The sequence below is a fragment of the Ochotona princeps genome, chromosome 1, assembly GCF_030435755.1.
Source record: "Ochotona princeps isolate mOchPri1 chromosome 1, mOchPri1.hap1, whole genome shotgun sequence".
NCBI lineage: Eukaryota > Metazoa > Chordata > Mammalia > Lagomorpha > Ochotonidae > Ochotona > Ochotona princeps.
In genome coordinates this window covers 120,638,153-120,655,279 of record NC_080832.1, presented here as the reverse complement: position 1 = coordinate 120,655,279, position 17,127 = coordinate 120,638,153, and the positions used below count along the sequence as shown (strand labels likewise).

General features: G+C 47.4%; 1 protein-coding gene across 1 annotated transcript in view; it reads left to right on the top strand.

Moving 5' to 3' along the window:
* The first annotated feature begins 1,042 nt into the window (after positions 1 to 1,042).
* The window catches only part of MRS2 (magnesium transporter MRS2), a 30,638-nt gene continuing 14,553 nt past the window's right edge, over positions 1,043 to 17,127 (top strand). The window contains exons 1-7 of the mRNA XM_004593120.2: positions 1,043 to 1,323; positions 1,645 to 1,718; positions 4,214 to 4,250; positions 5,839 to 5,951; positions 7,966 to 8,139; positions 10,222 to 10,352; positions 16,788 to 16,904. Of these exons, the coding sequence (XP_004593177.2) occupies positions 1,167 to 1,323; positions 1,645 to 1,718; positions 4,214 to 4,250; positions 5,839 to 5,951; positions 7,966 to 8,139; positions 10,222 to 10,352; positions 16,788 to 16,904 (803 nt within the window). The 5' untranslated portion in view covers positions 1,043 to 1,166. The remainder of the gene's footprint in view (positions 1,324 to 1,644; positions 1,719 to 4,213; positions 4,251 to 5,838; positions 5,952 to 7,965; positions 8,140 to 10,221; positions 10,353 to 16,787; positions 16,905 to 17,127) is intronic.

The following is a 17,127-nucleotide window of genomic DNA, read 5'->3' as shown; positions in this document are numbered from 1 at the left end:
GCCAATGGTGGACAAAGGCTAACATTCCTTACCCTATTAGGGCCCAAGCAAGGCTGATGCCAGCACCCATGTCAGAAGCGGTATAAAACCTGTGTCTCCATTACCCAGCTTGTCTTTCCCACTTGCGGTCCTCTTCTTTCCTGTTCATTTCTCCATGTAGGAGGCTGAACAAAAGTTCCTTGTCCTGGCTTCAGCCTGGGTTAGCCTGAGCCATGGCAGCCATCTGGGGAGTGAACCCGTGCGTGGAAGGCTTCTCTCTCTAACCCTGATCTTCAAGTAAATACACATGCATCATAAATAGTTGTGTTTCCCATTCTGAGTTAGGAAAAGCTGGTTTAATAATACATATTGCCCCCCCCCCTTTTTTTGCCATGTTATACTTCATAAAACTCAATAGACTTTGAGAACAGCCATAAGCTCCTCACTGTCAGGTTGCAGATTCCATATGCATGAAAATATTCCAGGGCCAGCATTCTGGCTTAGCAGCCGAAGCTGCTGCCTAGGACTTGGCCATCCCACATGGGCATCAGTTTGTGTCCTGGCTGCTCCACTTCAAGCCTCCAGCTACCTCAATTGGAGATGCCCCAGGTGATTGGACCCTGCTGCTGCTGATGTGGGAACGTAGAAGAAGTTGTTTCTGGCTCCTGGTTTCCCCCTGAACCAGCCCTGGCCAATACAGCCATTTCGAAAATAAACAGTAGGATGGAAGGTCTTTCTCTCTTTTTAAATCTGCCTTTCATATAAACAAATCTCAAAGAAAATACTCCAGAAATCGTGATGCACAAGTTTTTTTTTTTTCTCTCTCCTTGACACTGAACTATTTATGGAAACAATCGACACCGTAAGCCAAGCTAATCACGCTGGAGAACCAAGGTTAAACAGCTCGGTTGCCATGGGTAAAGCAAACCCCAAGCAGAACCGCTTCTCCGTCCCTTTCACAGGTGTAGATAAGCGCCAAGCGCAGCAGGCCGACTCCCATTGGCCCATGGAAGCGCTTTCCGGGAACGCTCAGGAAGTGGCGCGCTGGCGCCGACACGGCAAGCTGTGCGCAGGCGCAGCACCCGGCGGCTGCGCTGGCGGGGTCGTGGGGAGCGTAGTTCCCACCGCGCCGTCACCGTACGGCATGACGGCCCGGGCTCTGGCTGCGGTGTGCATCCTCCAGCGCCATGGCGTGCCTGCGGAGCTTGTGCCGGCGGACCCTGTGGACCCTGGTCTTGGGCCCGGCTCCTTCCAGCCGCTCCTCTGTGTGCTACGGCCGCGCGGCCGACCTGGGGCGCAGCCGGGCTGCTTCGCTTTGCGCGCCCCGCCAGCTCCAAGCGGCAGGTACTGCTGCCCTGCTGGGCGCCTGGGGTTACGGAGTGGCCGGTCCCCTTGTGCAGGTGAAGGACGGCATCTGGCCTCCTGGTGTGTGAGCTCGCTCGTGAGCCTCGGCCAGTCCTGCACAGGTGCACGGGGCGGGGGGCGTCCGTCCGGGTTCAGAACACAACCGTGCTTTGTCCTGCCAGCGACTTACTGGCGAAGCCGGCTTTCCCTCTCCCCCACTGCCCTTTCCTCCTGCAAACCTTGTGACCGTAATAGGAGCCTTGCGGCGCTCACCCTGTGCCCTGGTTAGTCCGCAAGCATTCACTCTGATTCGTTCTTCAGGTGAAATGCGCCGGTTTAGAACGTCTGATGCGTCTCAAGCTACCTTAGCCAGTGTGTCTCCAGTGTTTACTGTGGTGAGTGCACTTCGTGGTTTACAGGAAAGTACTTTCCATACGTGTGAACTGGGTCGGATGGTTGACCAAGACGCTAGCTTTATGCTGTAGGCTGAATTGTTAATCTGCCTGTGGGCTGCGCTTCACCTGTTAGGTGGGCGCCACAGCGTCATTGGCCATGGAGGTTTACACACAGAAAAGTCTAGACCTGTTTGTGCAGTTCCCAGTTGTCTACTCGGGCTCCCCCCCACCCCCAGTCTCACTTGGAAGCCATTAAGGCTTATTCCCATTCACCTCCTGGGAGGCTTGCAGGAAGTTACACCTGAGTGTCTTGAGGGCAGCACTGTATACATGGAAGGCACACTTTGAAGACCATTGTCTCTGAAACTTCCTGAAATGTTGCAGGAAAAAAAAGGCATGTGTCTCTCTTTTCTCAGCTTGAGATAAGACCCTTGGGAGCAAAATGGTTTCAGGGGAGTTGGTTAGAATATTAGTGGGCTTTTAATGTGCTTGCTCTCTGAGCTAGACTGCTCTCAGTTGGAGCCACAGTTCTGCCTTTTATATAAAGTGGGTGAGCTTGGGCCGGTTAGGAGAACTTCCTTGTGCTGTGGTTTTCTCATTAGATTAGTGGGGACCTGCCTGAGAAAGTTCTTATAAGGATTCAAGTAATGTTACGCTTCTAAACTCCTTAGAGTAATGCCTTACGTATGTTAAACATTCAGTATGTCTGTTTTCCTGATTACTGAAGCTTGTTGACACACGAAACTTCCTTTTTAAGTTACACAGAACAAAGTAACCACCCCAGAATCACCTGTCAGAAGTATAGCTTTTATTTGTTGCCCTGAAAGAGCAGTTTCATTGAACAAAAGTATTGCAGGTGAGGTTAGTCAACTGGTCAGTCGCAGGAGAGGAAACAGGTGCTGTTAGAAAGTGAGCTGCTTACAAAGTAATCAGTTTAAAAAGCCACAGCTTGTGTGAAGCTTTCTAAAAACTTTAAAAATTCTAGAGAGAAGTAAAGACTTAGATGTAAATGTGTTTCTTATGTGTAGTTAGTAACTTAAGAGACTGAAAAGAAGTTTGTGTATCATAACTAGATTTTATAGGAAAATATCTGACATTTAGTAAGCTGTTTGTTTTTTTTTTCTAAAAATTGTTCATTTCATAGGATAAACAGTTTTCCCCATTTTTCTTAGTGCATTTGTAAAATAAATTTGAGGAAAGCTGGTCTGTTACGCAAACAAAATTTCTTTTGATGTAAATTTTCCCTTCATATTGATGTTTTTGGTAGTTATGTGTTCATGTTGATCTTCTGCTGATGGGTAGCAAGCTTAACCATATTTTGTGGGTTTTTACTGAGTCTTAATTAATGTGTGTATATATATAATGTATATATATATAATGTGTGTATGTATAGTGTATATGTTTCCATAATAATAACCAAAGACTTACTTTGTACTACAGCTATATTATCTTTATAAAGATGCATATTTAATACTAATTGGTACAGTCCAGCATGTAGGGTCAGAAAATATTGACAACTTGGATAACTTGCAGAAAATTTATCCTCCATAGGGAAATAGGTAGCTTTTCTACATCTTGCAACCATCAGAGGCCTTTGCTTTAAGTCTTTGCCCACCCATGTGACTTTTTTTTTTAATTTTTTTTATTGGGAAGTCAGATATACAGAGAAGAGGACAGAGAGGAAGAGCTTCTGTTACTCATTCACTCCCAAAGCGACCACAATGGCCAGAGCTGAGCCAATCTGAAGCCAGGAGCCTGGAGCCTCTGCAGGGTCTGTCATGCGAGTGCATGGTCCCAAGGCATTGGGCCGTCCTTGTCTGCTTCCCCAGGCCACAAGCAGGGAGCTGGATGGGAAGCAGAGCTGCTGGGATTAGAACCGGTGCCCATATAGGATCCGGGCTCTTGCAAGGCGAGGACTTTAGCCACTGGGCTATAGCGCCAGGCCCCCGACTTGACTTCTTAAGCCTAATTTCCTAGACAGGCCACAGTTGGTCAGGTCTACTCAGAAATGTAAAGGACAGGCAGTTCAGCAGGGCAGCTTCTCTGGCCCTTGAGTGATGACTCAGATCCCCAAGATGGCTTAGAATACCCACAGAGCCAGTGGCTCCATCTCAGAGGCACTGCCTCCTGGGTGCCACGGGGTCATGGCCAGCTGCCAGAGCCACTGCTGTCCAGGAAGGGCGAGCTGCAGCTGCCCACCTGGAGCCTCGTTCGTAATTGTTTCTCTCCTGTGCAGTCTACCAGTCGGGGGTAGCTTTCTCTGTAAGCAGTGTTACCTAGTAACACACTCCATGTTCCATCAGATTTCAAGACAAACCAAGATAGAAAAGGTTCTGCCAGGTCAGATTTGTCCTAGCAAAGAGAAAAGGCATTTAAAAAAGAAGTTCAGTTACGTTCTTATCTGCATTTCAGAAATTTTGGAGTTGTTAGTCATAATGCAGTATACTTATAGCATACGCATTTGAGAAAAATATTTGTTTTTTTATCTCTTACAGACAAAATTTGACAAAGACGGGAATGTTACTTCCTTTGGTGAGTATTTTTATTCTCTTGTAAATTGTTTGAATCAGTGAATGAACTTGATGAAAATCAGGCAAGTGTGTTTTTGAGTAGAATGTTCTTTGCGCAAGTGTGTTGAAGATTTTTCTTCAGCGTCCATCAACCTAGGTGGAACTGGCAATACTCAGACTGTGTGCATTATACCAGAAGAGGTTTCTTCTGGCAGAAGCTGCTTTTACTGCGTCATATGATGGTAAAGACATAATTTGGAGTGTAGGCCTGAAGCTCAGGGACACGTCCTGTCCATCTCCTGTTCCCTGCCTTCCTCCCCTGAGACCTGTTTTAAGACAGAGTCGCATCAGGAACAGACGTGGGAGCTGACACTGGTGGCAGTCACATGGGTTCTGCCACTGACTGCTCTCCAAGGGCAGTGACACGCTGATACTTCACTGTGTGACTTGAGGTTGTGCCCGCCTCAGGCCTCCCTTGATGTCCAGCCCTGTGATCCCTGCTCCTGCCACAGCTGAGGTCCGGGAGGAGTCCTGTGGTGTTTGCTCAGGAGCTCCTTCAGGCAGTTGTTGTGTTAGAGTCCGGGCCAAAGCCCCCGGACGTCAGGGTGCGAGCTAGTCAGCCCCCAGAGAATGACAAAGAGTCTCACTGGTAATGCAAACAGCAAACAGAGTTTATTACACCAGCATGCTGGGGTCAGACCGCACTTGGGGCATGCAGCCAGCCAAGCCGGGCGGTCAGACCCCGAACAGCCCAAGACAGTAGCTTATATAGGCCCTTTGGGGCTGGGAAATACATCAAAAGTAACAACCTTAGACATGTTCATTATTTTAGGGCCTTTAGGCACAGGGAGCCTGTTCCGTTCCCATACCCACTATCTTTATGGCTCATCCCATTCTCACACTCTTATCTTCCTTCTGTTTTTGGGACTGGAGAAGAATTGCATCCTTGCCTTCACAAAGTTGCAAGGCAGCAAAGAACAGCTATCGCCAAAGCGGAATCCTCCCAAAGTCCAGGCACCTCCTGGCCTAGCAAAGTAGCAGTTGTTCAGTACAAAGGAATCTCACACTGCCCAACAATAACATTTTACCCACACTCTAACAGTTGCAGGACCGTAGTACATGTGGCTTGACAGTGCAGGTAGACCTGCTACCATCAGTTTAATGTGTTGATTTTCTCTCGTCTGTTACATGTTCTCTCAGTTTTCAGGTAGAATCAGGAGAACAAAGAACTGACCTAATATCTGCCTGAAACAAAGAAATGTGAAATGTATAGGATCACACACTTAGTAGTATTGAAGATGGTGCTTTGAGGGAACAAAATAGAAAATGTGGTTGGGTACAGTACACGGTCGAGAAAGATGATCTGTCTGTAGAGCCAGAAATGGCTGCTAAATGTGCTTAGGATATCCGTGGGGAGCTTTTGATCATAGAGAAGCTATGATATGTCCCAGAGAGGGGAGAGGAATAATTTGCCTGAACTTTAAAAAAAATTTAGGTAAACATAACTACCTTTTGTTTCTATTAATAATAAATGGTGATGGTGGGAAAGGCATTATTACATAAAGAACCTCAACTCTGTTACTTAGTCCACTTTTTTTTTTTTTTTATAGAAAGGAAGAAAACAGAATTGTATCAAGAGTTAGGCCTTCAGGCCAGAGACTTGAGGTTCCAGCACTCAATGAGCATCACCACCAGAAACAACAGGATTATCATGAGAATGGAGGTATGGCCCCATTTCTTACCTGAAGCTTTCCACTTCTTAGCTATCTTGGTCAGTTTCTAGATTAAAAGCACCTGATGGATTAGATGGACGCGGTCTTCTCGAGCAAGCACTCTGCTGCTGTGTTGAGTAGCTAGCATCCTTCAAAACAATACCTCTTTGGAGAGATGCTGTTGTGTGATGAGACAGAGTTGACAGGAAGTAAATTGTGTTACCTCAATGTCAGGTATGTAATAATAATAACTTAAATCTTTCAGCTTTTCTGTATCCAAATTTTCACAAACCAGAAAAAAATGATCTCTAATTTCTGTTTTTTCTTTTATAAGATCTTTGTTTGAAAAAGCAACACAGAGAATGAAAACACAGTTCTTCCACCTTCTGATTCACTCCCCAAATGTGTGCAACAACAACCAGGGCCAGGCTTAGGCAGAGCCAAGGGTCAGCAGCTGCATTCCCGGCGGCAGGGGCCCGAGGAGTCTGGCCATCCTCCACTGCCTTCTCTGGTACCTTAGCAGGAACCTGGATTGAAAGTGAACCAGCTAGGACTCCAGTCAGCATTCTGATGGTCATTGTGTCTGACAGTCGATGTTTCAGTTGCTTAACTTGCTGTGCCACAGTGCTGGCTCCTTGTATGTACTCTTTAACATGAAAGATGCCAGTTTCTGTCTAGAAGTTGCTAATTCTTGCTGGTCTCAATTGGGGCACTATGTTTTGTCTTTACAATTTCAAGTTGTTTGAGTAAAAGGAAACTTTCCTGGGAGAACTAAACACAGTAAAGATTAAAGTAAATCTTGCCTAAAAGTCTGTCAGGTTGGTGCTGTGACAATAACAGGTTAGACCACTGCTCACAGTGCTGGCATCCAGGATCTAATCCTGCCTACTATGCTGTTGGTCACCTGCTGATGGGCCTCAGAGAGCAGATAATGGCTCAACTGCTTGGGTTCCAGCCACCCACCTGGGAGACCTGAAGGAAATACCTGGCTTCAGTAAACCAGTGAATGGAAGATCTTTTTGTGTCTCCCTCTCTATGGCTATGTCTTTCAGATATGTAATAAATGAATAAATCTTTAAAAATGAAAGAAGTCTAATTTATCCTTTAAAAGATTTACTTGAAAGGCTGAGCCACAAAAAGACACAGAGGGCCCTGGCATGGTGGCCTAGAGGCTTAAACCCTCCCCATGAACTCACTAGGATCCCAGGATCCCACATAGGCGCCGGTTCTAATCCCGGCAGCCCTGCTTCCCATCCAGCTGCCTGCGTGTGGCCTGGGAAAGCAGTTGAGGACGGCCCAAAGCCTTGGGACCCTGCAGCTGCGTGAGAGACCTGAAAGAGCTCCTGGGTTCGCATCAGCGCAGCTCCAGCTGTTGCGATCACTTGGGGAGTGAATCATAAGACGCAAGATCTTTTTCTCTGTCCTCTTCTCTATATACCTGACTTTGCAATAAAAATAATAAAATTATAAATAAATCTTTAAAAGAAAAGGCACAAAGGGAGAAGGTGAGGTCATCCATCTCCTCCTTTATTGCCCAGGTTGTTGCGGCAGCCTGGTCTGTACCAGGCCGGAGCCAGGAACTCTTGACTCTCCGATAGTTGGAACCCTTATTGAGAGAAAAGGCAAAAATGGTAAATGCTTATAAACAGAAGCTTTTCCAGGAAAAGGGAGGTGGAGGGGACTTTCAAAGATATAGCAAAATGTACTGTCCTGGTCTCCCACGGGGATGACAACTTCTACTTACTTGGGCTATCTTCTTACTTTCTGGAGGGTTTGTTCCTATTGTGTTTTTCTCATAATTGCACTAGAGGTCTTAAATATTGAGAGTGACTGAGACTCTTACGGGTATTTTAGCTTTTCTTTAAAAAAAAAATATGAGCACTGAATCAGTTTGATTTTTAATCCAAAAGTATGTTAAACCTGATTTTATGAATTTTTTTCCTTACTGCTCTACAACTATATATGTGTATATGTGTTTGCGTGTGTGTGTGTTGTAGTTATTTGCATTTACTTATATTTTAACAGTATGTGAAAGCTGTGGTAACTCCAGAGTGTCTTCTGATACTGGATTATCGTAACTTGAATTTAGAGCCATGGCTGTTCCGGGAACTCCCTTCACAGCTGGCCGGAGAGGGTCAGCTTGTCACGTATCCATTACCTTTTGAGTTCAGAGCAATAGAAGCACTCTTGCAATACTGGGTAAGCCTCTTTTTAAAGAGCAAAGCAAAATTTATAAATCAGCTTTATTTGTATTTATTTGAGAAGCAGAAACAGTGAAACTCGCCAAGTAACCCCAGTAGCTGGGACTGGGTCAAGCCATAGTCAGGAGCCAAGAACCCACAAGCCATTCCAAGTGTTCCCTGTGGGTGGTAGAAACCCTGTTCCTTGAGCTGTAGTGGCTGCCTCCCTGGGCCTGCATCTGCCAGAAGCTAGAGGCAGGAGCAAGGCACTGCAGTGTGGGACACAGGCCTCTCAACCACTGGGCTGAGTACCTGTGTCAGGCCTCCCATTATGCAACTGTTGGTGTATTCCGGCTTTGAAATGTCGTTGAGTAGGAAAACATTGATAATTTCATCAAAATACCAGATGGTCCTGGATGATAATAGCACTTACGTCATGGTCCTTAGAACTGAAGATTCTGCGTCTAATACTTCCACAGAGCGTCTAGTGAGGCTCATGTCGACTCAGCTTCCCTTTACACATTTGTATACTTATTGAGGGATGGTGATTAAAAATGCCTAAATTATAAATGTGATACAAATTTACATATAAATGTTTTAAGAAGTCCATTTTTTCTGTAAAACGTAAGTATTTAAATATGGTGAATATTAAATCATTTTCTGTACAGACTCTTTAGACAGCTAAATATAAGTTGCTGTTCAAGACTCAGATTGACCTAGAAACCACACAAAATTTGTCTAATCCCTGCTTTGTTAAAATGGTGATCATCAGATGTCTACGGAATCCTGTCAAGCCCTGAGCAAAGGAGGTTCACCGTTTTCCTGGCCCCCCACAAGCACTTTATCTTTTCTGCCCCATTAGGATATTGTATGGAGGAACTGGCTGCAAAGACCCTTAGCTTCACAGTAATTGTGCTGCGAAAAACATGATGTGAGATCCAGCAGTGTGGAACAGTGGGCTAAACTGTGGCTTGTGATTCTGGCATCTGATGTGAGTGCCAGCTGTCCAATTTCCAGCACAGCTCTGTGCTAATGCTCCTGGAAATTGGGCCCCTGTCACCCACATGGAGAATGAGGGTGGGATTCTCGGCTCCTGTATTCAGCCTGGCATGGACCTAGCTGTTCTCGCAGTTGGGGAAGTGAGCCTGTACATGGATGATGACCTCTCTCCGACTCTCCCTCCCTGTCTAATGCACTGCTTTTCAAATAAATGAAACACTGTGATAGAATTTTCTGTCAATTTTACTGTTTAATTCATGTAGTTTATGACTTCTATGGAAGTATTTTATGAATTATATTTGTGTAGGTGTGTTTCTGCTAAATATTAGCCATGTCTGTTACCCTAAATAAGGAGCATGCGTTTGCTTTTGTAAAGTCCAAAATAACTTTGGATTTTCAAGAGTTTTAATCATAGCTATTTTGTGTTGTATTCTGTATACAAAAAAAGACATACTGGTTTCTTTTTTAAAAGTTTTTTTTTTTTATTGGAAAGGCAGATATACAGAGAAGGAGATAGAAAGATCTTCTGTCCACTTGTTCACTCCCCATGTGACCAGCAATGGCCAGAGCTGAGCTGAAGCCAGGAGCTTCTTTCCAGTCTTCCCATGTGGGTGCAGGGTCCCAAGGCTTTGGGCTAGCCTTGACTGCTTTCCTAGCCACAAGCAGGGAGCTGGATGGGAATGGAGCAGCCAGGACACTAACCCATGCCCATATGGGATCCTGGCATGTACAAGGCGAGGATTTAGCAACTAGGCTATCGTGCTAAGCCCTGGTTCCTGTTTTAACTGTGGAATGGCAGGTTTTAATATACCGATTCCCCATTCCTTTCGTAATCAGTCTATCAGAGGAGTGGTTGTCATTCTAAGAATGACTCCCTGTCAGCCACATGTCAGCCTAGTGATGCTTTTATGCTTAGTTATTTGCACCCAAGAGATCAAGTGTTGGAGGCCTTTAGAAGGGGCCTTGCAGCACTGATCTGTTCTCAAGTGCTATGGCCGTTTCCAGCTGTTATGGACTGCTTTGTTTAATTAGAGGAATCGCTGATCCCAAGTATTCTAAAAAGGTTATTTTAATCCTTACGAAAGGTCATGTTGTTATCTAGATCAACACTCTTCAAGGGAAACTCGACATTCTGCAGCCACTGATCCTTGAGACACTGGAAGCTTTAGTGGATCCCAAACACTCTTCTGTAGACAGAAGCAAACTGCATGTCTTACTACAAAATGGCAAAAGGTGGGTATGGGTGGTTTACTGAGGTAGGTGTTAGAGACATGTCTCCCCCCCCCCTTTTTTTTGATGTTTACATAGCTGAAGGATGCATGCCCATGTGGACCACCAACTAGAGTGAGAAGGGTGGAGGAATAGGGGAAAGTGGTTGAGACCGTTGTTTCCAATTTTCTTTTTCTTCTTCCTGTATCTGGGGGAAAGGGGAAGAGAAGAGGAGAAGCCACACCCAGCCTCCTAAATACATCAGTACCTTGGATTGGGAAATGGCCACCCAATATTATCCCAGGGTCCCCCATGTGGAACATGCTCTGAGGGTACTGCTCAGGTGGTTTCAATGGTTCTGCAATGCTGTTGATTTTGTTGTCCCAGGGATGAGGCTATCCTTCCAAGATCCATTGGCTGACGTAGTCCACCTTAACGTCTCCATTCTGCCCTCCTTTGCTATGTAGTAGATGTCCTCTGCGGGCCCCAGTGAACTGCCATGTCCCTCATGTGCATCTGGCATACCATCCACTGCTCTGCCTTCAGCAGCTGAGGATGCCCAGTTCTGACACATGCACTCCACGGTCAGAATACAGATCCTGCAATATTCCCCGTGGTTGGAATTCTGAGTTGGGTAGTTTAGTTGGGTGGGTCCTCAAAGAAACTTCATCTGAGGTGACCCCAGACCTGACTCCTGTGTGTGCCAGTCATTATAGGGACCAGCTCAGTCTGTCACCCACTTCATCTGGTGGTTGTAATTGCTGGGTCAGTTCTTTCTCCAGCCCCATCTCTCTCTCTCTTTTTTTTTTTCTTGATTTTTGACATTTTTTACATAATTAGGGCAATAAGATTCAAGGGCTACAGGAAAGTGGTTAAGACCATCATCTCCACATTGTTTTTGTTATGTATCTGGGGTAAAGAGGGAAATAATGGGAGAAGCCCCACCCAACCCATCGCAGGTGCCTGATGTGGGGCATGCTCTGAGGGTCTTGCTCAAATGGTTTTGATAGTTCAGCACTTAGGACAACACTTAGGAATTGCTGCCAATCTCACCATTCCAAGCACGATGAGGTTGCTGCAGAATCCACTGATTGACATAGTCCATCTAAGAGTCTCCGTCTGCCCAGTTTTTCACTGCCAACATATGGCTGAGGTAGTTGACTGACTTGTCCTGTCCTCTGTCTTTTCATGGTTAGGTTTCTGAGTCTGGCAGTTCAGGTGATGAGATCTCAAAAGAAACTTTGCCTGAGGTAATCCTAGAGCAGATTCTTGTGTGTTCCTGCAAATACAGGGCCTGGTACAGTCCATTGCCCCAATCAGCTGGTGGATGTAATTGCTGGGTCGGTTCTATTTCCAGCCCTATCTTCCACTGCAGTGGGTATTGCAGTCCAGCCTGGTTCTGCCCAGCACACACTCGGCCCTCACATAAACCAGTGGGAGCTGCAGCCTAGTCGGAGAGACCCACAATAACCCCCACCAGGCCCACCCCTACTCCGGTTTGCCAGTATGTGCAGCAGACTAGTCCAGTCTGTCCCCCATCCCATTCAGCTCTCATACATGTCAATGGGCATTAAAGCCTAGTTCAACCATACCAGCTCCACTATCCAACCCACACACATGCTGTTGGGTGCCTTTGTGTCTAGCCACCCCTTCCCCTGTCCTGGTTTTGTTGCCCTCCAGTGGGAGTGGTAACCCAAGAGGGAGCAGTCCACTATTTCCCTTCTAGGCCCCTTCCACTCCCGAATTATGCACACTCCAGGTGGTTCTGTGGTTTAACTTGACAGATTTAACTTGACAGATCTATCCCCTGCCAGCTGATGCTGCAGCTAAGCCCAACCAACCCTCACCCACTCTAATTTTTGCTTGCACCAGTAGGAATAGTCAGCCCAGCCTGGCTTTTCCCTGATCTAATCCACATGAGGCCCACAGGTATTGTAGCCCTGTCTAGTCTGGTCTGCCCCCAACCCAACCAACGCTCACGCTATCCAGTGGGAGCAGATGTCCAGCAGTGGGGGGGGTCCCCCAACAGTCCCGCTGCCGGCATCATCCCCTCCCTTTCCTGGTTCTCACATGTGCTGGTGTGCGCCGCGGCCACATCTGGTACAGGTCATCTCACCTTGGCATTCCATAATGTGCACTGGTTTTTATCGCTACCAAACCTGGCCTGACCCACACTCTGTTCTAGTGCTTGAATTTGCCAGCAGATGACATGAACTGGTTCAGCCTGGTCTGACCCCGACCCATGCCAAATGTATGCCAGTGGGAAACTGTCCGTGGCCTGTTCTGGGATGTTTCCTATTGTGCTTCTTGTGCTTACCTGCAGGGACTGTGACCTGTCAGAGGAGTTGGCCAGGCTGCTCCATCAGAACCTCTCCCAGTGCCAGATTTCACACATATTGATGGGTCCATGAGCCAGCTCTACTCATTCCACCCCCTGTCTTAGCAGGAACAGTGGCCTTTCTTGACTGGCCTTCAACCCAATCTGGTTCTTAATGTTGGATGTTTCAGCATAGCCACGGCTCATCCATACCCAAATGCAGCTCACACATAGCTCAGTAGGGGTTGAGACCTAGCCTAGTGCATCCCACATTTACCCTGGTCTTCCATAGCACAAGATGGTGTTGGAATATAGTCTGGCTTGGTGCTTCCAATCGCAGTCCACACTTGTGCCAAGGGAGACTATAGCCATATCCAGATCAGGACTCAGCCCCCATTCCAGCCCCTTCCCTCCTCGGTGGGAATCTCAACCCAGTTAGGGTGTTCTCTTAGCTCCCCAACCGGGCCTGTTCCCAGCCATAGATCGAGCGCATGCCAAGTGGTTGCTCTGACTCAGCTTGGCACAGCCCCTCACCTGTCCCGGCCCCTGCCTTAGATGTTGTGGCTTAGTGTCCCTGGCTCACGCAGATTAGTAGGTGCAAGAGTCTAGCTCGGCATGACCTGTGCTCCATCCTGATTGCTAATTTTGCTTGTGGGCTAAGGTTTGCTCAGTCCTACCTGGTATGCCCCTTTCCATTACTAATCCACTCATTAGCCAGCACTGGGGCTACTTTGCCCAGCTTGTCTGACCCCCAGGTCTGGACCATGTGTTCACCAGCAGGAGTTGTGACCCTCCAGCGGAGTTTCCCAAGTTCCTCCACTTGACCCACTCCCTGACCCAGTTCTCTACATGCCAGTGGGTTTTAGGCCAGTGTCAAGCATAGTCTGGCCTTCCATTTGGCCTTGTATGAGCTGGTGAACATTGCAGCCCATCCCACCCCACACCCTATTCAGGATGCACATCCGGGTGCTGCTGCCTTGACCAGTCTAGACTGTTATCGGTTCCTATACCTGTGAGTGATGGCAGACTCCTTGGTCACACCTAGCTTAGTCCATCACCACCCCAACTTTTGAGCTGACCAGTGGGGCTAGATGTTCACAGGGTTTGGCCCACACAGCCCCCTCAGAATCTACTCCTGGATGTGGTTTTCTCATGTGCTGATTAATGTCATGGCCCTGCCTAATGTGAACTGTCTCCTGATCCGTCATCATGTCAGGTAATAGGATGTGATCATTCTAGACAAGCCCCAAGCCTTAGCTTTTGCATGGACTGGTGTTCGGTGCTCAGCTTTGTTCAGTGATTATAAGTTCTGCACAGGATTGATAGGAAGTATATCAGACTTTCCATAAAGATCATCTGGTCCCTCTCATCAAACCTACCAGGTCTCATTACCTTCGCTAACCTTCAAAGGAAAAGTTACTCTGTCGTTGGGAGTCTTTAGGATTGATTAACGTCCCAGAAGTACAGTGGGCTTAACTTGGAGTTACCTAAGCAGCAATTCAAAGCCCCAAAACCCCAGAGCTGGCCGCCGGGCAGTCAACAGGCAGAGCCTGGCGCCTAATGGTGCACTCACCGCCCAGGGTATGTATGCGATGGCTGGAATCAGGACTCCGAGCTTGGAGACAATCCCGGCCTGGCACCCACCAGCAGACTGCTGGAAGTTTTAATCCCCAGACCCCAAGTTTGCTACACCTCCCCAGTCCCATCCACTGTGCAATGATGATGGTGGGTAGGGCCCCATCCCCATTCCATACACAATCCAAATATGCTGTGGCCCAGTCCAACCCTGCATACCACATACTTGGCCCTCATGTACACCAGCAGTAACTGCAGCCCAGTTGGAGTGACCCCCAGTAACCATTACCAGGCCTGCCCCCAGCCCTGGTACCAGCAAATGCCATTGTGTGCTGCTGACTGGGCAGGTCTGCTCCACATCTATTCAACTTTTGTACACACCAGTGGATACTGCAGTGTAGCTCAGCCCAACTGACCCCACTATTCAGCCCACACTTGTGTTGGTGGGTGCCACTGCCTGTTTAGCAAGACCTGCCCACAACGCTGGTTCTCAAGCTCACTAGTGGGAGTTACAGCCCATCAGAGAGGTGCCCACAGTTTCCCTACTGGGCCCAGATCTTGCACTTTCCAGGTGGTTCTGCAGTCTAACTTAATAGGACTTGCCCCCATTCCTAGCACTTGCCAACTGATTCTGCTCAAAACCCTACCATCATGCACTTACATGAATGTACCAGTGTATCCAATGAATAAAGTTGGTTATCCCAGTGTGGATCTTCCCCTAACCCACCTCACATTCTGGCCAATGGGTGCTGTAGCCCTGCCAGGCCTGGTCTGCCCCAGTTCCAGTTCTCACACTAGCCAGCGGGAGGAGTGACCCATCAGGTGAATTCCTGCAGCCTCTCCTACCGGGCTCACCTCCCCACCTGGGTCTCATGTGCTAGTGGGCCCCGCGACCCAGTTTGGTATGGTCCACCTCACCTTGGCATTTGCTGGTGTTTATTGCTGCCTGGCTTGACCCTGAATGCCCCCCAGTTCCGGCTCATGCTGGCAGGTGTTGAAGACTAGCCTAGACTGGACTGCCCACAGTCCTGGCCATAATGTGAACTGGCTGGTGTTGTGGCACAACCTAGCCTGTTCTACGCCTCATTCTGGTTCTCATGTCTGCCAATTGATGGTATGAACTGGCCCAGCCTGGCCTGTCCCTAGGCCTACCTGACACACGTGTATACCAGCAGGTACTGCAACCTGACCTGGTCTGGGCTGCTCCCAGTATTAGTTGTTGGTGTTCACCTGCAGGGACTATGTTCTGTCAGAGGAGTTCCACAATCTTCTCTAATGGGTCACTCCCTAGTGTCAGATCTTGTACACACTGGTTGGTCCTTGGCTCATCCTGACTTGGCCCACCTCCTGTCCTGGCAGGTGCAGAAAGGCCTTGCCTGATTGGCTCACCCCCATTCTGGCTCTTACTGTAGGATGCTGCAGCCCAGCCATGTCTGACCAGCCTCCAGACCCAACTTTAATGTGGCTCAGCAACCTCCAGACCCAACTTTAATGTGGCTCAGGCAAGACCTATCCCAGGCTGTCCTACATGTAACCTGGCTCTAGTGAGCACCAGTGGGTGCTAGAGTCTAACCCAGTCTGGCACACCCCAGACCCAGTCTCCACCCATATGAGGTATACTGCAGCCTTGTCCAGCCCAGTTCACTGCCTGTATTCCAGCTCTTGTGTTCACTGTTGGAACTACAACCCAGCCAGGATGTCCCCTTACCTCCCTGACCAGGACTACTTACAGCCACAGTTCCTATATGGGATTCCATATAGGCTCCAGTTCATATCCCGGATGCTCCACTTCTCTTCCAGCTCCCTACTTGTGGCCGGGAACTCAGTAGAGGACAACCGAAAACCTTGGGACCCTGCACCTGCCTGGGATACCCCGAAGAATGTCCTGGCTCCTGGCTTCAGATTGGTTCAGCTCTGACCATTGCAGCCACTTGGGGAGTGAAGCCAATGGAAGAAAGATCTTTGTCTCTCCTCTCTATAAAATTTGACTTTCCAATAAAAATCTTTTAAAAATTAACCGTTGAAATGATCAGGTCAGTAGTTTGTTTTCTTATTTATTTAGGAGGCAGTGTTACAGCAGGTTGTCCATCTGTTGGTTCACTCCCCAAATGGCTGTGATGGCCAGGACTGGGCTGAAGCCAGGAGTTTCTTCTGGGTTCTCCACTGAAGTATAGGGGCCCAAGCATTTGGACCATTTTCCGCTGCTTTGCCAGGTGCATTAGCAAGGAGCTCAATGGAAAGTGGAGCAGCTGGGACATGACCTGGTGAACATATGGGTGCAGCCACCACAGGCAGAGGCTTAGGCTGCTAGCCACAACATGGGCACTTAGTTTCTTGTGTATTAGCAAAATGAACGCTGAAATTTGTTGATGAAATTTACCAATTAATGTATAGTTGATTAAAAACTTTGGGAATTCTTAATCTTTTGTATGCATTGTATCAAATTTGTTCAAAACAGTTTTTGCCATAAATGTATGCTGAAGTAGAGCTACATAATGAGATTTTCTAATAGTCTAATGTTTTCGTAAGTGTAGGCTACTAATATGTCTGCACAATTGTTCTTACAGCCTTTCAGAATTAGAAACAGACATTAAAATTTTCAAAGAGTCGATTTTGGAAATCTTGGATGAGGAAGAAATGCTGGAAGAGCTCTGTCTGACAAAATGGAGTGACCCACAAGTATTGTAAGTAAAACCATACTCTTCCTTAGGTGAATCTTGTGTCCTTCATTGAATGATTTTCCTAGACAATGTACACGTTTTCTATCCTTGTATTTTGATTTATCCCTATACATCTCATTCAGTAATACAAGGAGATTCCCAGTGTGTTGCACTGTTACTGGACTGGAATAGATGCGAAGACAGCACACAGTTAGGTTTGTCTTCAAGGAATGAATACCAGATTGGC